Source organism: Cavia porcellus, unplaced genomic scaffold (assembly GCF_034190915.1).
Source record: "Cavia porcellus strain 051 isolate PalLab524CR breed Dunkin Hartley unplaced genomic scaffold, mCavPor4.1 scaffold_5, whole genome shotgun sequence".
Taxonomy (NCBI): domain Eukaryota; kingdom Metazoa; phylum Chordata; class Mammalia; order Rodentia; family Caviidae; genus Cavia; species Cavia porcellus.
Window position 1 is genome coordinate 18,232,439 of NW_026947488.1, and position 20,439 is coordinate 18,252,877.

Genomic DNA, 20,439 nt, shown 5'->3' on the forward strand with positions numbered 1-20,439 from the left:
GTAGCGGTATCAGAATTCAAATGCTTGAAGACCCAGTGGTGGGTAGGTCTGGGTCCCATTTCCCTATTTATTCCCAAACCAGACGCCCTTTTTCCTTCTCAGGGCCCCTAACCAGACTCTTTCTTACATCCCAGTCCATCAAGGAATGTCAGAAAGAAAACCCCAGAAGGCCTGAGTTTGGAGGTGAGTGCCTGGACAGGGAAGACGAGTTCTTCCTTGGTGGGAAGTGCCCAACTCACGTCCTGGAAGAGGCTGACTGGGGCAGTGACGGCTTTCTGCTCTGCCAGGTAGGTCTCCCATGACCAGCCTTCTTTCTTCTCGCCTGATGCTGTGAAGAGGAGACAGACAGGTGACACTTGGCCTGCTCCTGATGTACAAGTTTCCCCTGACCAAACTCCAAGCCATCTCTCTTCTATGGTCACACATGCCCTCTGATGCCACACAACTGTAACAGTGCCAAGCTACCACATTCTGCCCAGTCCTCCCTCCCTTCAGGGTCATCAGAAGTACTTTGGATTACACAGCAACCTAGTTAAAAAGTCTTGGCCACAGAGCGATATGTCATCCTCTGATATGTAACAAGGACAAAGATGAGTAACGAGACCTGAGCCAGAGAACTTAATCACAGTGCTACTTTACCTCATGAAGGAAGAAGAAAAGGGGGGCTGGGGATTTAGCTCAGCGGCATAAGCGCCTGCCTTGCAAGCAGGCAGTCGTGAGTTTGATCCCCGGTACCGATAAAAAAGAAAAAGACAAAAAAAGAAAAAAGAAAAAAAAAAGAAAGAAGAAAAGGAGAAATGAGAGGGAAAACATAGGAGGAAAAAGCATCTGTCCTGCAACTACTAAAATTCTTGTCACTCTAGAAAAACTTGAGGTCACAACTGCCTGACCCAGTTGGACCAAAGTTTCATTAAGCCGTCACGCTTTCTCTGAGCTTTATGCCAGAGCTCAGTTTATGCCAATGCTTCAATGTAGGGCGCATCTCTTCAAATTACCATTTGTCCTAAGTGAGACCCAGATTGTTCCTTAAAACACATCATCTACTATGATATGTTCCTGAAAAACCTTCTAGGTCTGCACTGGGTTTCATTCATACTTACACATGAGGAGGAAGAGGAGGAGGAGGAGGAGGAGGAGGAAGAGGAGGAGGAGGAGGAGGAGGAGGAGGAGGAGGAGGAGGAGGAGGAGGAGGAGGAGGAGGAGGAGGAGAAAGAAACCTCTGAATGCCAGGCTTAGCATGATCTGTCTTGCTGTTTCTGCCTTGTTATCATCCTGCCTAATACCGCTTTACTTAATCCAAATCACCACTGCTATGGCCAAGCCCTTCACACTGCTCATTCCTTCCTTCCGAGATAACATTCTGCTTTTTGCCTATTCCTTGGAGACTGTAAATGTCAGAATTCTCATCTCAAGCACCTCTGTGTCACTCCTGGGGACTTCAGTTCTGTCTTACTCCTGAGGACTTCAGTTCCCTTTAGCCATCCTGCAATGCAGCTAAATCCTAAGAACCCCACATTGCGCAGGTACCTCTGACCAGCTCTCTGACCAGCAGGTACTCTCTCTAGCTGTTCTCTCTTACACTAGTGCCCCTCGATTGGCTCTGCCACTTTCCAGCCTCAGCCTGTGCTAACTCAGCACTCTCACTAAACACAATAAAGTCTGCAGTCTTCGCAGTTTCCTATCACACACCACTTTGTTTTACTTTAACCACTGCTTATGTCAGTTAGTGGAGTCACCTAGGTGCCATGTCTGACACCTGTGTGCCAGAAACCGGGGATGGAGATGCTTCAGAGACTTCATTTATCATCTCCTTTAAGTCTTCTAATGCCTTAAGACAAATGATCTCCTTCACAGATAGAAGAGATTAAATATCATCCATTTGAAAGAGGACTGACCACTGGCCCTTTGGGTAATAACTGGAATCCTTCTCTAGCTGAGTCCCTGGCTTCCTCCATCTTCTTTTCCATTGGGGAACAATGCACTAAGCCTTAGACACATCCCTTAACTCATGGAAGTCCTAACCTCCTGTGTGTGACTGGGCAATGTACACTGGTATCCGGGAATGGGGGTGAGAAGGCTGAAGTCCAGCGTGGGCTTCTTGTCAAGCCGCGTGGTTGAGTCTACAGTGAGGAAAGATGACCTTTGCTAATTGGTCTGCTCAGAAGAGGCACTTTCGTAAGACTTATACAAAGGCGCCATACAAGTTAGCTGTCACAGATGCTCCCTTAACTCCTAGAAATGCTCCTCTGCTTATCCTTGCTTCCTTAGGCAAGATGCTCCTGGCTAACACACTGGCAAGCTTGGCCTGACTATACCAAACTTGTAATTCCTTTGTGGAAGCTCTGACCCTTTTGGTGTTGTATACCCTAGGTGATGATCCAGCATCCATCCTTCCAGTCACACAAGCCAGGAACTTGGAAATGATCTTTCCAAGGACCCTTTAGTCCTGCTGCTTCTGGCTTTTAGGTCTCTCTTAACTCTATTCTCACCTCTCCATGTTCACTGCCTTTGTTTTGAACCTAGTGTCTTAATTGATCCCTGTGCTTCAGACTTAAATTCCACAACAGCTGCTCATTTACAACTGAAAAACAAAACAAAACAAAACAAAACACCTTTCCACAGCACACAAAGCCCTCAGTAAACCAACTGCTTCAGCTTCATCGGGCATGTCCATGCCTTTATGCTTCTGTGCCTTTGCACAGGCTGATCCCTCTTCTTCAAAGCCACTCCTCCTCTCCCATACCATTCTCCTGTTTTTTTCTCACGCTTCAAGACTCAGTATAGCTACAGCACCCATCTCAGGGCTTTATACATAAAAGGGGCTCAACAAATGTTTGTTACATGAGTAGAAGAAGCCTCATATGGTGGTACACACCTGTAATCTCAACTTCTTGGGCGACTGAGTAGAAGGGTCACAATAATTTAGCAAGACCCTCTCTTAAAATAAAACAAAAAACAAGGGATGGGATACAGTTCAATGTGTGCCTAGTATGAACAAAGCCCTGGGTTCGATCCCTAGTACCTCTAAAAAAAGACTAGAAGGATGGATAAAATGTCACTCACCCTATCCCATGGAGCCTTCTTTGACTCCATGAAGCAGAGCCTGTTTTGTGACAGTCCTTTGTATTTACATACTTGAAACACAACTCCTATTATACTGTTATGCTATAAATTACCCATTTATATTACTATCTCTGCAACTAGACTGTGACCTCCTTAAGTGCTGGGATTGAGTTCCGCTTACTCTGAACTTTTAGCATCTAGCTCAGTGCTAAGATACAGTAGATACTGTCTATAGGAAAGAAATAAAATGTAAAGAGACAAACAGGATGCCAAAGTTCAAGAACAATCAATTGCATGCAGTCATTAGGGTACTACCACGTGCTGGGTCTTTTATTTTAAACTTGATACAGATATTTCTTTGTATTTACCCTCCTCTTGTGAAGCATGGTTAGCCAGCTCATAATAAGTTCATTTTAAAACACTGTAAGTGGATTGAGGGTACAGTTCAGTGGTAGAACATGAGCTTAGCATAGCATGTGTAAGGCCCTGAGTTCAGTTCCCAGCATCAAAGGAACAAAAAGACCCTCAAAATTTAGGTAGGTGTGACGGTGCATGCCTGTAATCCCAGCACTCAGGAGGCTGAGGCTAGAAGACTACAAAGAATTCGAGGCCAGCCTGGGCTACAAAGTGAGTTCAAGTTCAGCATGAATTATATAGCCAGACCATCTCAAAAAACAAAACAAAACAAAACAAAACTGACAGTTTAACCAAGATCCTGATGCTTGTGTTTCATGGTTTCACATGTGCCTCCTATGAACCAGTGCTTGAGAACAGTAAACTCAAAGAAGCAGGGCCTTGTAATGCTGTGGTCTATTTTTTCCTGCTGACAACCATGAAAGTTGCCTTCAGTTTCTAGGAAGCAGGAATAGACCCTGTGAGACTCGGGCTAAAATTTAATTGCCATTGTGACTTTATTAAGTGGGACTCTGAAGAGCTGACTAGATCATGAGGGCTGGTCCCTGAGAAACAGGAGGTTTGGTTTGATTTTCCCCTGCGCGCTCACTTGCCCTTCCACCATGAGACGACACAGCACAGAAACCATGCTCTTAGCCTTCCCAGATTCTGGGACAGGAAGCCACATAAACTTCTATTGCTTATAAATGAACGAGTCCGCGGCATTCTGTATAGCAACCATGAATGGACTAAGAAAACTGCTGTCAAAAAGTAGGGCTGTTGCTATAATAAATATCTGAAAATGTGAAAGCAGCTTTCAAACAAGGTATTTGGAAGAGTAGAAAAAGCCTAGATTGCCATAAATAGAGCTTTAAAGCAATTCTAGAGAGGGTTAAAAGGATAGGAGACCTATGAGGAAAATTTTATCTTTTTCTTTGGGTTGGGGGTGGAGTTGAGACAGAGTCTCACCATGTATTACTGCCAAGTTGGCCTTGAACTCATGGGTGTCCTCCTGCCTCAGCCTCCTGAGTGCTGAGATTACAGACCTGTGTATCACCATACCCAGCCCGGGAAAATCTGAATCTTATTAGAGATTACATAATTGGATGTAATCAGACTGTTGGTAGAGATCTGGATAACAAGGCCGGGGATGTGGCTCTAGGGTAGTATACACACCAACCTCTGGGTTCAGCTGAGAGAGAGAGAAAGAGGAAGGGGCAGGGAGAATTTAAGAGACAATTTAAGAGATGAAGGATACATAGTGCAAGGAATATCTAAGCAGCAAAGTACTTAGGCTGCTTGGCTACTTTTAACTACACAGAAAGATCTTAGAGCAAAAACTGGCTTAATGATAAAGTCTATATCTACAAGAGCAAAAAGGAAAGATTTGAAAAGTCACAGCTTGACTGTGAAAGAGATAAAAGGTACATTTAGGAGACCAAACCAAGGATGTGGACAAGCAACTGTTTGCTAAGAGATTAATACAGACAGAAGGAAGCCAGTGTTTATTCAAGACACAAGAAAGTCAGGCATGGCGATGCATTCCGGTAATCCCACCACTCTGAGGTAGGAGGATCACAAGTTCAAGCCTAGCCGGGGAAACTTAGCAGTTTAGCAAGACTCTATCTCAAGAAACTTAGCAAGACTCTATCTAAAGAAAGTAAAGTAAAGCAAAGCAGAGCAGAGCAGAGCAGAGCAGCTTAATGTAGCTCAACGTGAAGACCCTGAGTTCAATCTTTAGTACTGGAAAAAAGATCTAGGAGAAAGACTCCAACAAGCAGATTAAAAGATGATCAATACATCACTAGCCATCAGGAAAATATAAATAAAACCCACAATTAAATACCATTTCATTCTTGCTGCAAGGCTACAATTAAAAAGACACGTGGTAATAAGTGTCAGTGAGGATGCAGATAAATTAGAATCCTCAGATACTGTTGGTGGGAAAGTAAAATGGTGCAGGCACTTTGAAAAGTGGTCAGGTAGTTCCTCAAAATGTTCAACATAGAGTTACCATAAGAACACACAACTCTGCTCCTAGGTACAATTCCAAGAAAGTATAAACATATATCCACACAAAAACTTGTATACAGAGCCAGGGATATAGCTCAGAGGCACAAGCACCTGCCTGGCAAGTGCAAGGTTCAGAGTTTGATTCCTGGTAAAAAACAAACAAGCAAACAAAGAAACAAAAACCTTATACACAAATGTTCTTATTAGTTAGCATTATTCACAATAGCCCAGAAGTAGAAGCAACCTATGTGCCTATTAATGAATAAACTGTAGTACATCCATATAATGGAATGTGCTTCAATAATAAAAAGGAATAAGGTATTGATGCATGTTAAAACGTGGTTAAACCTCAAAAATACTGTGATTGAAGTCACTCACAAAGAACCTCATAAAATCAACATAAAATGTCCAAAATAGGCTCTGTATAAAAAGCAGATTGGTGGCTGCCAAGGGGTAGAGGGAGCCCAAGGGAAGGGTGCTAATGGTTAGGGGTCATTCTTGTGGGTGATACAAAATGTTTTAAAAATGGTTGTGGTGAGAATTACACAACTCTGAATATAATAAATAGTTATATATTTCAAATGGGTGAATTGTATGTTACATGTGAATTATAGCTCAAGAAAGCTATTAAAAACCTCATTAAAATGTAGACATAATGATCTAACCACAGGGAGCAGGGAGGCTCAGTGGCCTGGGAGCTGCCTCACAAGCAAGAAGTCCTGAGTTCAATTCCTGGTATTTAAAAAAAAAACCTGATAAAAACCTGATAGGGCAACCCACTCGGAACCCCTGCTGCTTTTCTCTCAGACAGAAGCTTTCTTTCTCTCAGTTAATTCTCTCTCAATCAATATTCTGATCTTAACCTCCGTTGCTCCTAAAAGTCATTTTTTGTCTAGAGATAAAACCCTGATAAACTGGACATCATCAAACTAAAGACCTTTTGCTCCTCAAAAGTCATGATTTAGGAAAAAAAAAAGCAAGATACAGACTGGGAGAAAATAATTTGTAAACAGAAAGAGCTGTGTTCACAATATGTAAAGAATTAATAGGAAAAAGATAAAAATTTGAGTTTTACACAGTATTTTTGAGGTTTTGCTAAAGTAACTATAAGGGAACAAAATAGGAGGCAGTGAATCTGGGAAGGCAGTGATGAGCCCATCCCAAATGGTGCCACCACAGATGCTTCATCTGGACGTGGGCAGAACAAAAGATGACAGAATATCAACGGATGTTCATAAGGTCAGAATAACTATTCATGACTAAACAAGTTGCAAAGACTTTTGTAATATTGCGGCAGAGATTATTCATACAAAACAGCAGTTAGAAAGATGAAGAAATCTGTGTATGGTGGCACATGCCTGTAATCCCAGTGCATGTGAGAGGCTGAGGCAGGAGAATCCCTGTGAGTTCAGTGCCAGCCTGGGGTACAGAGTGAATTCAAGACCAGTGTGAACTATAGTCATAGCCAGATCTTGTTTCAAAAAAAAAAAAAAAAGTTGAAGAAAACATAGGTCCAAGATGTATGTGAGTCCCATGTTCCTAACTTGTAAATCATTGAAGCACTCCACCAGCCCCAGATATTCTTCTCTGTACAACAGAAATCCAATGGCTGGTCATCAGATTGCCAAGAAGTGCAGGTAACACACATGCTACATACATACACACACATGTGCATGCATGTGCACGCATGTGAGCACAAGATACTCAGGCAAACCTGTTGTCTCCATCTCTGCCCTCAGATTCTTCTTTGAGAAGATCCGACCAATAAGTGGAAAACATTTTAGTCATGAATGCTAACCTCTGTCTACTAATAGAGTGTCTTTTCTTGAAAAAAGAAAAAGAAAAGGTATGGGAAAATCCTCAGAAACCAATGTTACACTCATGTTCAAGTTGAGGTCAGGATGATGAATGGCATGAATAAAAGATAATGTTAGGGCTAGGGATTTAGTTCAGTGGCATAAGCATCTGCCTGACAAGCGCAAGGTCATTAGTTCAATTCTTGGTACCAAAAAAATAAAAAAAAAGATAATGTTGCAGCACGGAGCGTAGCTCACTAGTAGAGCTCTTGTCTGTAGACATGAAACCTTAGGTTCAGTTTCCAGTAAGTGTTAAGAAAAAGGTACCTAACTCTCTACTGGTCAACATAGCCCAGCTAAAATAACACTGACTTCTGAATTTATTTCCCTACATAAGATAGAGAAGCTGGGCCGACAGTAGGAAGATACAATCTTTTTCCTCTGTGTAAGTATTATAAGTCTATAAACCCAAGAGGGCTAAGTCTTTGAATTCTTGATGTGACTGTTCCTGGGTAAGACACACAGTGGAAATTTGATTTGGCTGTGTTGGGTAGAATCTGGAAGAGGTGTTATGGACACAGGTTGGGCATCTCCCACTTGGTATTGGGTCCAGTAAAGTAGAGAGATATCCTAAGAACCCTTCTGATTCTTTGGGATGCAAAAGACAGTGATTCGTGTAATTGACCCATAGTCCATGAGAAATCATCAACATACAAATCATCCATTTATCTATTGAACAAACACTCATTGAGAAACTACTCCACAGCAGGCTCTAGGATAAGCATCTGTGATACAGTGATTAATAAGACAAATTCAGTTCTTGTGTTAATTCAGTTATTGTGCTAAGCCTTGAGGGGCAAAGACAGACATTAAACAAATTGCCACATAGCATCTAGGTCACTCCAATGTAATAAATGCTACTCAATGTGACAAATGCTGTTCCTGTTGATAGCTGTCATCTCGGGGGGGGGGGCGATAGTGGTAACAAAGAAGGGTACAGGACTAAAGCTGAGTATGAATGACTTCTGTTTGATTTTTCTTGAACTGAAAGGATCAGAATTGTTGCCCAACTGCAAGGTCAGACCAATGACAAGTGTGAGTTTGCCTATATCACTGAAACAAAGCAATGCCATGTGTGATGTCAAATTTGCTCATATCTTTAGGTACTGAGCCAAGACTTCCCTGGCAGAAGAGCCTATACACAATCAAATAATAAAAGGGAAATATACAACATAACACCAAAGAACACACATAAAATACACAAGCCAGATTCTCACTGTTTCTCCTTCACATACACCACCCATGGTCACTGATATATGGAAAACCTACCAACACAACCATGACCCACACTCCTAGCCTCACACCTCCAAAGACAGACACACACATTACACACAATTATATATACACCATACCAGGCTGGCTGCTGCTCCACTCCTCACTCTCTGGAGTGCTGGCGCTGGGCTGTCCCTCCGGATCCTTTCCTCCTTCTTGCTTCTCCTATGGAAGGAAAGCCTGATCTCAGCTACTGTCCTTAGGGTAAAGGCCCAGACTCTGACTTGAGCCCATGCCTGGCTCTTTGGATATGTGTATTCTGCCCCCAGAAGGTAGAATTTCTCATAGGTCACTAGCAGGAATATAGCTCCAGCAGAGTCTGTTACCCACTTGGACACATACTCATGTGAGCATATATACTGCCCAAGTGGGTAATAGAATGACTATTACAATTCCCCTTCTTCCCAGGGGGCCAAGTGAGCACAGGGGGACCTGCTCTGTGCTGATTGTACCTGCCTACTCGAATCTCTATGATCTGTCTCTTTGCATCTCTGCCCAAGAGATCTGTGCTTCCTGGACTGCAGTGATGGGAGTTTTCCACCTTTCACAAAGTCACTTTGGGTGAAATTCACATGAGTCTGTCTAAATCCTGACACTGGACTGAAACTGGAGATCTAGAAAATCAGGAGTGATTTATTTATTTCCCTCCAATCAGATAGACTCGACTTGAGATGGGACTTGAAAATATGAGTAAGTTATTATGAGTGTCTTCTCTGGCCCAGTCCTATGTCTTGGATACATAAGAAAATAGTGAGAATTGAGGTACTTGCTCTAGTCTTCCCCTTCCCTCCCCACTACCCTCCCCTACCTCAGCCTCTGGCTCTGACTCCTCTGATGGGCTCTGGTATTCCCTGTGCTTCCTCTTCTTCATGGGTTTGAGGAGCTCAGATGCGCTGGTGCAGCCTGAGGAGTTCTCTACTATGACAGACCTGGGGGAGGAGCAGCCTTAGCCATTCGGCCAACCCCTTTCTAAACCCTGAACAGGGACAGTGCAAGGGAGGCTGTGAATCCTTCAGCTTACCGCGCCTGGAACAGAGGAGGGCAGGCATCACTGGACGAACCAAGATCTGGACCAGCGCTTTGCTGAGGTCCGCAGGCCTGGCACCGACAGGTGCTGTCATCCTCTGGGGGATCCTGAGAGGGGTCTTCAGGAGGGTCCTGGGGGAGGCCCTCTGTGGGGGCCGACTTGGCCTCAGGCCACCCCTTCAGGCGCTGCCTCCACCCTGGTTCCAAGTGCACACTGGATAGCTCTCAGCCTCTCACTATGGACCACCCCCGGTTGCACTTGTGGAAACTGCCTCGGGTCACACCCCCACCACGGCCAAGTCTCCTCGGATTGCGCAGGCCTCGCCCCACCTTTGTGGTGCTTTGGCTCGGAGCCCGGGGAGCAGGTTCCTACCGGGCTGATGGGTGTCCACATGACCACCTTCCGACGTGGCCCCGCCAGCTTTGCATTCGGCCATGCCTTCCTGCTGCCGCTTGGGGCTCGGTGGTTGCTCTATTCCCACCATATTCAGCGGCGCATATTCGCTTATCCGGAACTGGAGCGTGGGAGAGTTTGAAGACAGCCGCGCCTGTACCAGCCCTAGCCCCACCTCAGGAACTGTAACCCTGCTTCTTGTCAACTCAGCCTCAGCTGGCCTCGAGACTCCGCCCCTGCCTCACCATAAGCCACGCCTCAAACCTGCATGCCCAATCCCAGGCTGCCTCTCCCTAAACCACGCCCCACACACCCTCCCAGGATCTATTGCATCTGCCAGCCTCCCACTTTCTGTCTCAGGCTCCGCCTTTGCCCAGCCCACAGCCCCTGCCCCACAGGTGCAGCTCAAGAGGTCCAGTCAAACCCCACAGGCACTGACCCGCAGACCACTGCCAGGGGGCGGAGCTGCAGTCTCTGTCCACTCCAGAAGTCTCACTGTGCCGGCGCTAGAGCTGGCTGCTGGCCCAGCACTTAGCTGTGGCAGAACTGTGGCTGTGACTGGCTCGTTGCTGGCTACCCTCTCCAGGGCGCCTACATGGATTGGCTCTCGCGGAAAGCAGGACATATCTAGGGCACTGCTGGGCAGGCTAAGGGTGGCTGAGCTGGCTGTGAACAGGTACACAGATAGACATAGCACAGGTGAGCCTGGTGGTCCTCCATCAATCCTGCCTTGCATGTATAGGAAGGTGAACGAAGGTAGGTGTAGAAAGGTGAAAAGTGCCACCCAGACCTCAGACCCACAAGGTCTGCTATGGCTAGTATGGGAATGCCTCCCTCCCCAGACACATGGCTTAACCTACCCGGAATGATGAAGGCAGCTGCTGGCAAGTGAGGACCAGAACCTGGGCTGTCTCTGGTCACCAGGTGCACACTGACCTCCCCTGTAGAAGGCCCCTTCATTGTCCTCAGCATCTCCATTTCAGTACGACTCTCCATTCTGAAAGGCCTACAAGCCAAACACAGCCCCATGACAATCAGGAGATTTTTTCCCCCCAGTAATGGGGATTGAATCAGGCCTTTAACTATGCTCAGCAAACACTCTATCACTGAGTTACACCTCTAGTCCCTTAAATTTATTTTTTTAATTTTGAAAGAGGGTCTTGCTAAGTTCCTGAGCGTGGCTTCAAGCTTTTGATTTTCTACTCAGCCACCTGAGTAGCTGGGACTATAGGTGCCACTTTGGCAAGGAGGGGGCCTCTGCTACAAAGCAATAAGATGGAAAGGAAATGGGGTTCTCAGAGAAGCTGGCTGTCTTCAAGCCAGCAACTTGCAAAGAAAGGTTTTCGCCTTGAGGGCAGTAGGGTGTCTTAGGAAATCAGCACCAGGTCTGGCTCCTTGGGTCCACTGGGGTCACTGTGGTGGCTCTGGCAAGGCCCTACACCTCCCGCAGTCTTTGTGAGGGTACTATACAAATTTTGTGCACAAACTCCAAAGAATGCCAGGGTCCAGGCTCAGTTCAGCTGGTAGCCTTATGACAGCCTGGGGCAAGTCCAGGCTCACTGCTTTCTGGATCCCATCTTCCTCCCCACTAGAAACACTCCCTTCTTCCTTTGATCCTTCAATGTGCCAGGATCTACTTCACCCAAACAGGGTTCATCTTCCTGGGAGGTGGGGTATGTCCTGATCATGCTCTTTTGTATGTGCAACCAGCACTCCCTCCAACTCAAGTACAGACTAGACTCTGAAATATCTGTTGAACAAATGCATGCATCAAAGAGCAAAGAGGTAGTGCATGGAAACTTAGTCAGTGCACAATTCTCTTTTAATAAAGCAAAGCTACAGAGGCATTTAATAAAGAGTCAGTTGAGCATAAAAAAGACCTAGTGATGCAACAAATATACTTAATAGCCAGAATTTACTCAACTCTTAAAACATGTTGGCCACTGTCCCAGATGCCTCACTGGCACTATCCAATAGAACTTTCTGTGATGGTGAAAATGTCCTATGTCTAAGCAGTCTACCACAGTTGTTATTAGCCACATGTGGCTACTAAGTACATGAAGTGTGGTTCACATAATTGAGAAGCTGAATTTTAACTTTAAAATAAATTTAAATAGCAAGAGGAGCTATGGCTAATGTATTGAATAGCACAGCTTTATATATATATATTGTAATTGGCTCGAGGATGCTACCGCAAAACACATTTCAACATCTGACTGCTTTTTCCCATCCCTAGCCCCAACCATCATCCATTCAGTCTCTTTGGACTTCTAAACTTGCTTTCCAATTCACCTCCCTGGTGCTCTGCTGCTCAAACAGTCTATTCTGCAGTAATAAAAAGCTTTAAAAATATAAACCAGAAGCTCTACAATGTGGTGCATGCCTGTAATCTCAGCTACTTGGGAGGCTGAGGCAGGTAGGTGACTTGAATATAGGAGTTTGAGAGCCTAAACAACACAGTGAGATCGTCTCAACAAATAAATAAATAAGCTCAGATCACATCATTTCCCTAAGATCAGTATCCAATCTGACCGCATCCTTTATTAGGCTTCCTGTGTTCTCTATATTGAACAGACTCCATTTCAATTTCCTTTTATTGCTTCACCAATGTTCCCACCTCAGAGCCTTTGCCACTGCTGTTCTCTCTACCTAGAATGCTCTTCCTTAAATTCTCTACTTGGCTGGCTCATTCTTGTACTGTAAGTTTCGGGTCAGATTTGCCTACTACCTTTAGAGCTTTCGTTTGCTTTTAGTGGTACTGGGGATTGAATGCAGGACCTTTACACTGCATTCCAGCCCCCTCTCTTTTAAATTGTGAGGCAGGGTCTTGACACATAGCCCAGGTGGGATTGGAACTTTTGATCCTCCTGCCTCAGCCCAGCTTAGAGGTCATGTCTTATCTTTTTTTCTTTTTTGAAACTGAGGATTAAACCTCAGGCCTTCACACTGAGCTACATCCCCAGCCCTTTTTAAAATTTTAAATTTTGATACGGGGGTCTTATTACATTGCCCATGTGGAACTTGAATTTATGATGCTTGTGCCTCAGTTTCCCCAAGTACTAAGATTATAGGCACATGACATCACATCTGGTTTTAGAGGTCCTTCTTTTCTTTCTTAGAGGTCTTTTTTGATCACATAAAGTAGCACACCTCTCATTGGATTCCACCACTGTATATCACTAACTGTATTTGCATCTGTCAAATTCATCATTAGAATCAGTACTGATCTTGTATTTCTGTGTTTGATCAGTCATCACTACATAAATGCAAAACTCTCATCTCTCTTGTTTTGAGGCAAGGTCTGGTTACACAGTTCAGGTTGGTCCTACAACTTGCTATGTAGCCTATCATTTCGCTTAGCCTACCAAGTGCTGGGAATTACAGATGTGTGCTCGCTGACCTTATCTGTCTTATACAATGATATATCTCCAGTACTTAGAATAGCAACTGGCACACATTACGTACTCAATAAATACTTGTGTCAATCTCCAGCAACAAACACACACGCGCGCACACACACACACACACACACGCACAGTATTTTTGTTGTATTTCAGTAATTGGAATTTATTAATAAAAACATTCTTAGAAGGGTTGGGGATGTAGTCAATAGTAAGTACCATTGTTTAGTATGTACAAGGCCTTGAGTTCAATCTCCAGCACCAAAGAAGAAAAACAAAACACTGTGGACTGATTCCTACTGATTGCCTGTTAGCGGTATTTGGCAATGGCTTCTGACACACCTTAAAGGAAAGGACATGGGCATCAACCCAAGACAGACTCGAATCCCAGCTCCCCCACCTAACACTTGTGACTCAAATGAGCAGCTTACCTACCTCTCTGAGACAGCGTCTTCATGTGTAACAGGAAGGTGGTAATGATACCTATCTCAAAGGCTTTGATGAAGCTTAGATGTGAAAAAGAGATGAAAATGTCTCTACCATCATGTTTTACACCAATACCAACCCACTCTCGCTAAAGAGAAATTCCAGGGAGTGTGGTAGCTCTGGCAGTACAGTAATGTGGAAGCTCCTGGTTTATGAAATCAGTTTGTGATGGTTGCTGTCTCCTGCTTTTCCTCACTCCTTCTGTTCTTGTATATTCATCTATTTTCCAGATTTTCTCTCTAAAATGCAAAATCCACTTTCTGTAGTATTGATATATATTATACTAGAGATATAAACAGATGTATAACCAGGTAGGATAAAGTCTAGGTATAAAAGGTTAACATTCAAACCAAGATGAATTTTCTAATCTTTAAGAATAAAACAGAAACCGGGCGTGGTGGCTCATGCCTGTAATCCCACCACTTGGGAAACTGAGGTGGGAAGATGGTTTCGAGTTCAAGACCAGTCCAGGCTACAAAGTGAGCTCAAGGCCAGCCTGAACTGCATAGTGCGACCAGACTCAAAAAAGACAAAAAAAAAAAAAAAAACCAGAACCTCCTGAATTTTAACTTTAATTATTTTTCTATACACAGAAATAACGTACCATTATTAAAATAAACAGAATTAATCATTTTATTCAAAGCACTGGCAGCATTAAGAAGGAATGAGAGTGGGCTGGGGCAGTGCATACCTGTAATCCCAGCTACTTGGGAGGCTGAGGTGAAGGATCCCAAGTACGAGGTCAGCTTGGACAATTTAGGGAGACTGTCTCAAAAAAAACCCAAAACAAAACAAGTGTGGGAAGCTAGCCTGTTAGTACACTCCAGAGTTCACTACCTAGTGGGGAAAGGAAAAAAAAAAAAAAAAGAGTGACTGGGAGAACAGCCTTTCTGTTCAAGTTTGCTGCCTGTTATTTGTTTTGCAAACACTGGAGAATCCGTTCGGTGTCAGCAGTATTCTGTGTTCTTGGAGGCAGGGAAAGCAAGACGGAGGGCTCTCTTACACTCTCGACATAACAGATAAGGTTGGGCTACAGATATGAATTTGACAGTCTTCTTGTGTAGATGCCATTGAAAACTGAGACAGAGTAAAAGAGGAAAAAGGTGGGGTCCCTTGGGGCTCACTACTACTTACAGGTTGGGAAGAGGATGGGACCCAGTGACAAGACAGAAGAGCTGTGCTGAGGTGAGAGGGGACCCCAAAGAGGGGGCTACAGCCTTTGATTTCCAGATTCTCTTGGAATCACCTTCCACCAAGAGAGCTGCCTCACTCCCATACAGACACGTGAGTATAAAAGTCTGGTCCCTTTTATCTGGGATTTTTTTCTTTTTTTGGTAGGGGGTGTCTCTCAGTTCCAGAGCTTCCCTTGGGACAGGCTGAGGTTCCTCTTGAGACTACACCAGTATTTTAGTATCTCTGCCCAATCCTACTGTCTTCACAAGGATGGATGTTCCGATAAACCTAATCTCAGCGTTCCCAGGAAACCAAATTTAACAATGATTAACTTACCCCCAGCCAAAAGCAGTGCACATAACAGCTGCTCAATAAATAGTTACTAAATGAATGCAGCCAAACTGGTTGCCATCTGCCAAGAGTGCTATCTGCCAAGGCTCCCCATCCCCCACCCTCCACCCCTTGCCCTTCAAGGCCTTGTATACAACTGACGCCAAATAAACGCCCTGGCTCTAGCGGCTGAGGATGTGGAGCTAGTGCCAGAGACGGATACGGTGGCGGCAACACACAGCGCCTGCAAACTCCCGGCCCTGGCGCCGCCCCCTGGCCGCACCTGCTGCGGGATCGCCAGACGCGGGACGCGTGGCCGCGCCCGAGCCGGCCCCGCACCCGAAGGCGCCCCCTGCCACCCGGGACTAATAGACGGCGGAGGGCGGGGCGGCCACTGATCCGCGGGCTCTGCAGAGCTGTTACTTTTTTAAACGCCAAAATGGCGGAATTATTTTTCTTTCCCTTTATACCCTAAATAAATAAATAAATTTTAAAAATACAAAAAAATCCCATTTCCGTTATCAAAAATTAATGACAGGAAAGTTTGCCAAATGGCCCATTTCCTAAGAAAACCAAAACCTCGTCCGCCACCGCCCTCCCTTCCCTGAGTGAAAAACTCTTGATTGCATTTCTCCAAATCCGACGACGCCTCCGCCCTGCCGCGCCCCGATCCAGGCCGGACCCCGCGCCCCGCGGCCGCCCGCCCAGACCTCGCATTGGGGTCGCGGCAGCCATCTCCCCAGCCGGCCCTGCTCGGGCGCCCGGAAGGACCGCAGAGCCCAGCGCTCGCCGAGCGGGTTGGGCCGGAGCGCGGCGTCCCGGGACCGCGGGGCGCAGCCCGCCCGCCCGCCGCGCGAGCCTCACCTGCAAGGCCCGCCAGCGGCCGCCCAGCGCCGAGCTGCGGTCTGAGGCGGGCGCGGCGCGCGCCTGCGCGCACAGGGGGGCGGGTCCGCCTCCCCGCAGGACGCAGAGCTCGGATCTGCTGCGCCCCCAGGACCCCGGCGTTCCACGGCGCGGACGTCTCCTGGCCTTCTTTCGAGGCTCTGGCAGTGCAGGGCTAATTGTACCTTCTTCCTGAGACGGGGTTGCTGCTCAGGGTTGAGATCTTTCTGGCCTCCCGCTCCTACATCATTTCAAAGGCGCACAGGGTGGCGCTGAGACCATGGAGCCAAAAAGAGAGAGAGACCGTGCATTTGCCAAGCTCCTGAACTGGGTGGTGGGTGACACGCGACAGAGCTGTACCCTGCAACGCACCCCTGTCGGTGGCTGTCCCTGTGATTTCCCATCATACCTGCCGTCCACCTGCAGAAGGGGTGTCAAGAAGCATCAGAAAACTGCCCCAGGAAGAGCAACGGACCTCTGCAACTAGAGGAAAGAAAACCCCTGGGTTCTGACCCTGTCTCTCCTGGCTTGAGGGACATCAGCAGCGTGTTTTGGTGACTCCACGGATACTATCTTATGACATGACCTAGGGAACATCCCTCGATTCTCTTTATTTATTTATTTATTTATTTTGGTCTTTTTCCTTTTTATTGAACTCACGACTGCCTGCTTGCAAGGCAAGTGCTTATGCCGCTGAGCTAAATCCCCAGCCCTTCCCTCAATTCTCTTAGTCCTCCATTTCAACATTTGTGTAGGCTACTTTCTGGCTTATGGTGTTGATTCTAGCAAGTCATTGCTCCTCTGTGCTTATTTCCTTTGCTGATTCCTGCCTCCGTCAGATCTCTCTGGCCAAACCTAGTTATTGGGTTTGTTTGTTTTAGAGACTCTTGCTCTGTATTTCAGACCAGTCTTGAACTGACAATGTAGTCCAGGCTGGTCTTGAACTCAAGTGTATCCCAGGCTGGCCTCAAACTCGTGGTGATTCCTCTATTTCAGCTTCCGCCTCAGTCACTCCAGTACAGGGTATGTGCTGCCACACCCAGCAGTTATGGATTCTTCTAACACAAAATATCTGTCTTTCTTACACATACCACACATATTTCACATTCAGATTTAAGTATTTCAAGAATATGAGACTGCATGCTTCAAGAGGGGAAGTTTTTGCATTCTTACCACCTAGCAAAGTGTTTACTCAGTAAATACCTTTTGATTGACTAATGAGGTACTTCAAGCAGATGAAACAGGGTTAACTCTTCAGAGTCCCATCCCCCACTCCCATACCAAATTTTAAATTTAGTTATTTTACAGAAAAAAAAAACTGGGGGCTGGGGATTTAGCTCAGCGGCCTAAGCGCCTGCCTTGCAAGCAAGTGGTCGTGAGTTCGATCCCTGGTACTGATAAAAATGAAAAAGACAAAAAACAAAAAAAACCCAAAAAAAACTGAAGTCCATTTGGCCACCAGTCAGATGAAAAAGAATTCCTAATTTTGGGTGAATTCTCAAAATTGCTGTAATCAACAGGTTTAAATTTATGCAAAATTTAACTATTCCTGTTGCCACGCCAACACATTACATGTGTTCTGCCTTGCTGCAGTGTCAATTTTTAATCGCGTCTTGTGTTCTTGAGAACAAGACTGCATCAGTTAAGGAAGCTGGTTGCCATAACAATGGATGCCTCTTCATACACGCCAGTACACACAAAACCATAACTTGGTTTTCTTTTATCTCTTCTTTTATCCCAGACTGTGCTTGTTCTGGATTCCAAATGGTTTATTTTAGGTATTTCAGAAGATTAAAGAGAAGCAGTGAACCTACATAAACACAGGACTTCTCAATAGCAAATGAAACCTTGAAAGAGTGACTAAGTCAAGTGGAACGCAAGCAGGTTGTGATCCAGAACAAACATAGATTCAAGTTGCTCAGATTATTTTTCTACCTATTAACAATATTTGTTTGCTTCAACGTGTTCAGGGATGGAGTGCTCCTCCAAAAGTAATGTGTTTGAGGGAGGTTCTGCCTTATTCGCCCACTTTTCCCTGCTAGTCCCAGTCTACCTTAAGAGCTAGTGGACAAGTCCAGTCCTTCCCTCAAGTGAGAGCCCTACTATCTGAGCTCTATATAGTTGTGGCCCAACACTTGTTGGAAACTGTAAGCACTGAGGAAACTTGTTTGTAAGCAGCTCACACCTATTTCTGTAGGACAGTTAATCATTGGGGTGGTACAGTACATGGATTTTAGGAAAATCATCAGGACATGCCCTTTATGAGCTTCTAGTTTCACTGATGTTAGCAGAAAGCCCTTTCTAACACAAACTACTCAAAAGCCACCCAAAAATCTTTGATAATATTATAAGAAAGGACTCAAGCAAATATATAATGAAGATGTCTTTGTTACTTTTCTTGTTGCTGAGACCAAATATCCGATACCCAAAGTTAAAGGAGATTTATTTTGGCTCACAGTTGTAGAAGTTTCGGTCCATAGTTGGCTGGCTTCAGTGGCTGCAGATGGGCATAGCAGAAGAGAAACAATTCATGGCAGAGCAGGGAGGAGGCAGTAAGCCTGTTTTGTTTCATGCAGGCTACCAGTCTTTTGGGTAGCGCCATCCACATCCAGGAAGGGCTCCGTTATCCACACCCTTAATCCCAGTACCACACACCCTAATCCATTTTCACACACCCATAATCCAGTCACCTGCAAAAAGCCCCATTTATGAGCACGTGAGGCTTTTGGGAGCTATAAAAGAAGGAAAGTAAATTCACTGCTGAACATACATAATCTTCAGAAGTAAAAAACAGAGGAAATCAGGAGAAGCCTGATGTCTCCTGTTCTAGAGGTGGCAGTTTGGCTAGAGACAGCTGACCTGTTGGAAATTTGGTTTTATCACCTACACAATGACAGGAGATAGGATCTTAGGTCCACGTGGTATTAGGCTTTGGAATTGAAACTTACTATATGAAGACTGGACCCTTCTCTCATCAAACTATGTAGTCAGTGAAGCGAGTTCTAGAAAAACTCAGTGTAGCAGTCCTAACAGAAAAGAAGCTGGCAAATTTAATTGCCTAGGAGAGGGAGTAGGAGCAACCAACTGTGGAAAATCAAATCCTTAATACTGCTCTATGTGGACTGGATCTCTGGGTTTTTTGTTTGTTGGCAGGTTCTTACCATGTAGTTTAGACTGGTCTTAAACTCACTATGTAACCCAGGCTGGCCTCCAACTCACACTGATCTTCCTGTCTCAGCCTCTCAAGTGTTGGGATTACTGGTGTGCACCACCATGCCCAGCCCTTCTGTATGGGTTGGGATTCTAAATTTGTGCCACCCACCTGGTACATCTTTAAACTAGGAAAACAATGCAAAAATTGTGCCAGGATAAGCAACACACTTGCAAAAGTTAAAACAAGCAGATTCAGAGGCTGTTTGTTTTCTTTGTAAGAGTTTAAAGCAGAGGAACTTCATTTTCATGTCATCTAAAACTGGCCTATTTGGCTGTCATTATTCTCTCCTGCTTTCCTGGAAAGTAAGCTAAACAGTTTATTTTTGTGTTATAGAACTTTAGCATAACCCTATTTTGGTTTGTTGGGACATAATGCAAATGCTCAGTCTAAAACAATGGCCTGCCAAAATTTAACAAGTAACATTTAGTCGCTGCGGAAAGTAAAGCCCAGAATTTTAACTCTGAGCCCATTCTCAGACTGAAGAGGCTGCATTGCTTTGTTTGAGCTCAAGCTGGTAAAGCCAGGGAATCTGTGCTCTTTATTGTCTAGCTTAATGAAGCACAGGACACATGAGTAAAAGGACAGAGAAATCAAAGAAACAATGATGAGACAGCCACAACTCAGTATAACAGGACCTCTATAATTCAGGTTCTTTAAAATATGCACTACGGGGTTCCAGGAACTCAAGAGGAGATGAGCCAGTTTAACAGAATCAAGCATCAGATATAAGATGATGATGGTGGTTTATTTCAGCTCTGAGACTCTCTGATGCTGTGGCTGAAAGCCTTGTCCTCCCTTGTTACCTGGCATATGGTAAGAAACAAACAATAAAAATTAAGTACATTGAATCCTTCCCTCCTTTTAGCACACGGCTGGGCAAGTGCTCTACCACTGAGCTACACCCCCAGCCTACATTTTTTTCCTTTGAAAGAGAGA

General features: G+C 45.0%; 1 protein-coding gene across 11 annotated transcripts in view; it reads right to left on the bottom strand.

Moving 5' to 3' along the window:
• The window catches only part of L3mbtl1 (L3MBTL histone methyl-lysine binding protein 1), a 36,276-nt gene extending 18,496 nt beyond the window's left edge, over positions 1-17,780 (bottom strand). For 2 of the 11 annotated variants that reach the window (XM_063248312.1, XM_063248317.1), the window contains exons 1-8: positions 16,272-17,752; positions 10,878-11,023; positions 10,457-10,683; positions 9,997-10,138; positions 9,619-9,769; positions 9,406-9,526; positions 8,678-8,762; positions 240-328 (exon numbers count right to left, since the gene is read on the bottom strand). In XM_063248312.1, the coding sequence (XP_063104382.1) occupies positions 240-328; positions 8,678-8,762; positions 9,406-9,526; positions 9,619-9,769; positions 9,997-10,138; positions 10,457-10,683; positions 10,878-11,013 (951 nt within the window). In that variant the 5' untranslated portion in view covers positions 11,014-11,023; positions 16,272-17,752. Of the gene's footprint in view, positions 1-239; positions 329-8,677; positions 8,763-9,405; positions 9,527-9,618; positions 9,770-9,996; positions 10,139-10,456; positions 10,684-10,877; positions 11,024-14,595; positions 16,227-16,271 lie in introns of those variants that run through there. The other 9 variants (XM_063248316.1, XM_063248314.1, XM_063248311.1 and 6 more) reach the window with 8 other exon arrangements.
• Positions 17,781-20,439: the final 2,659 nt, after the last annotated feature.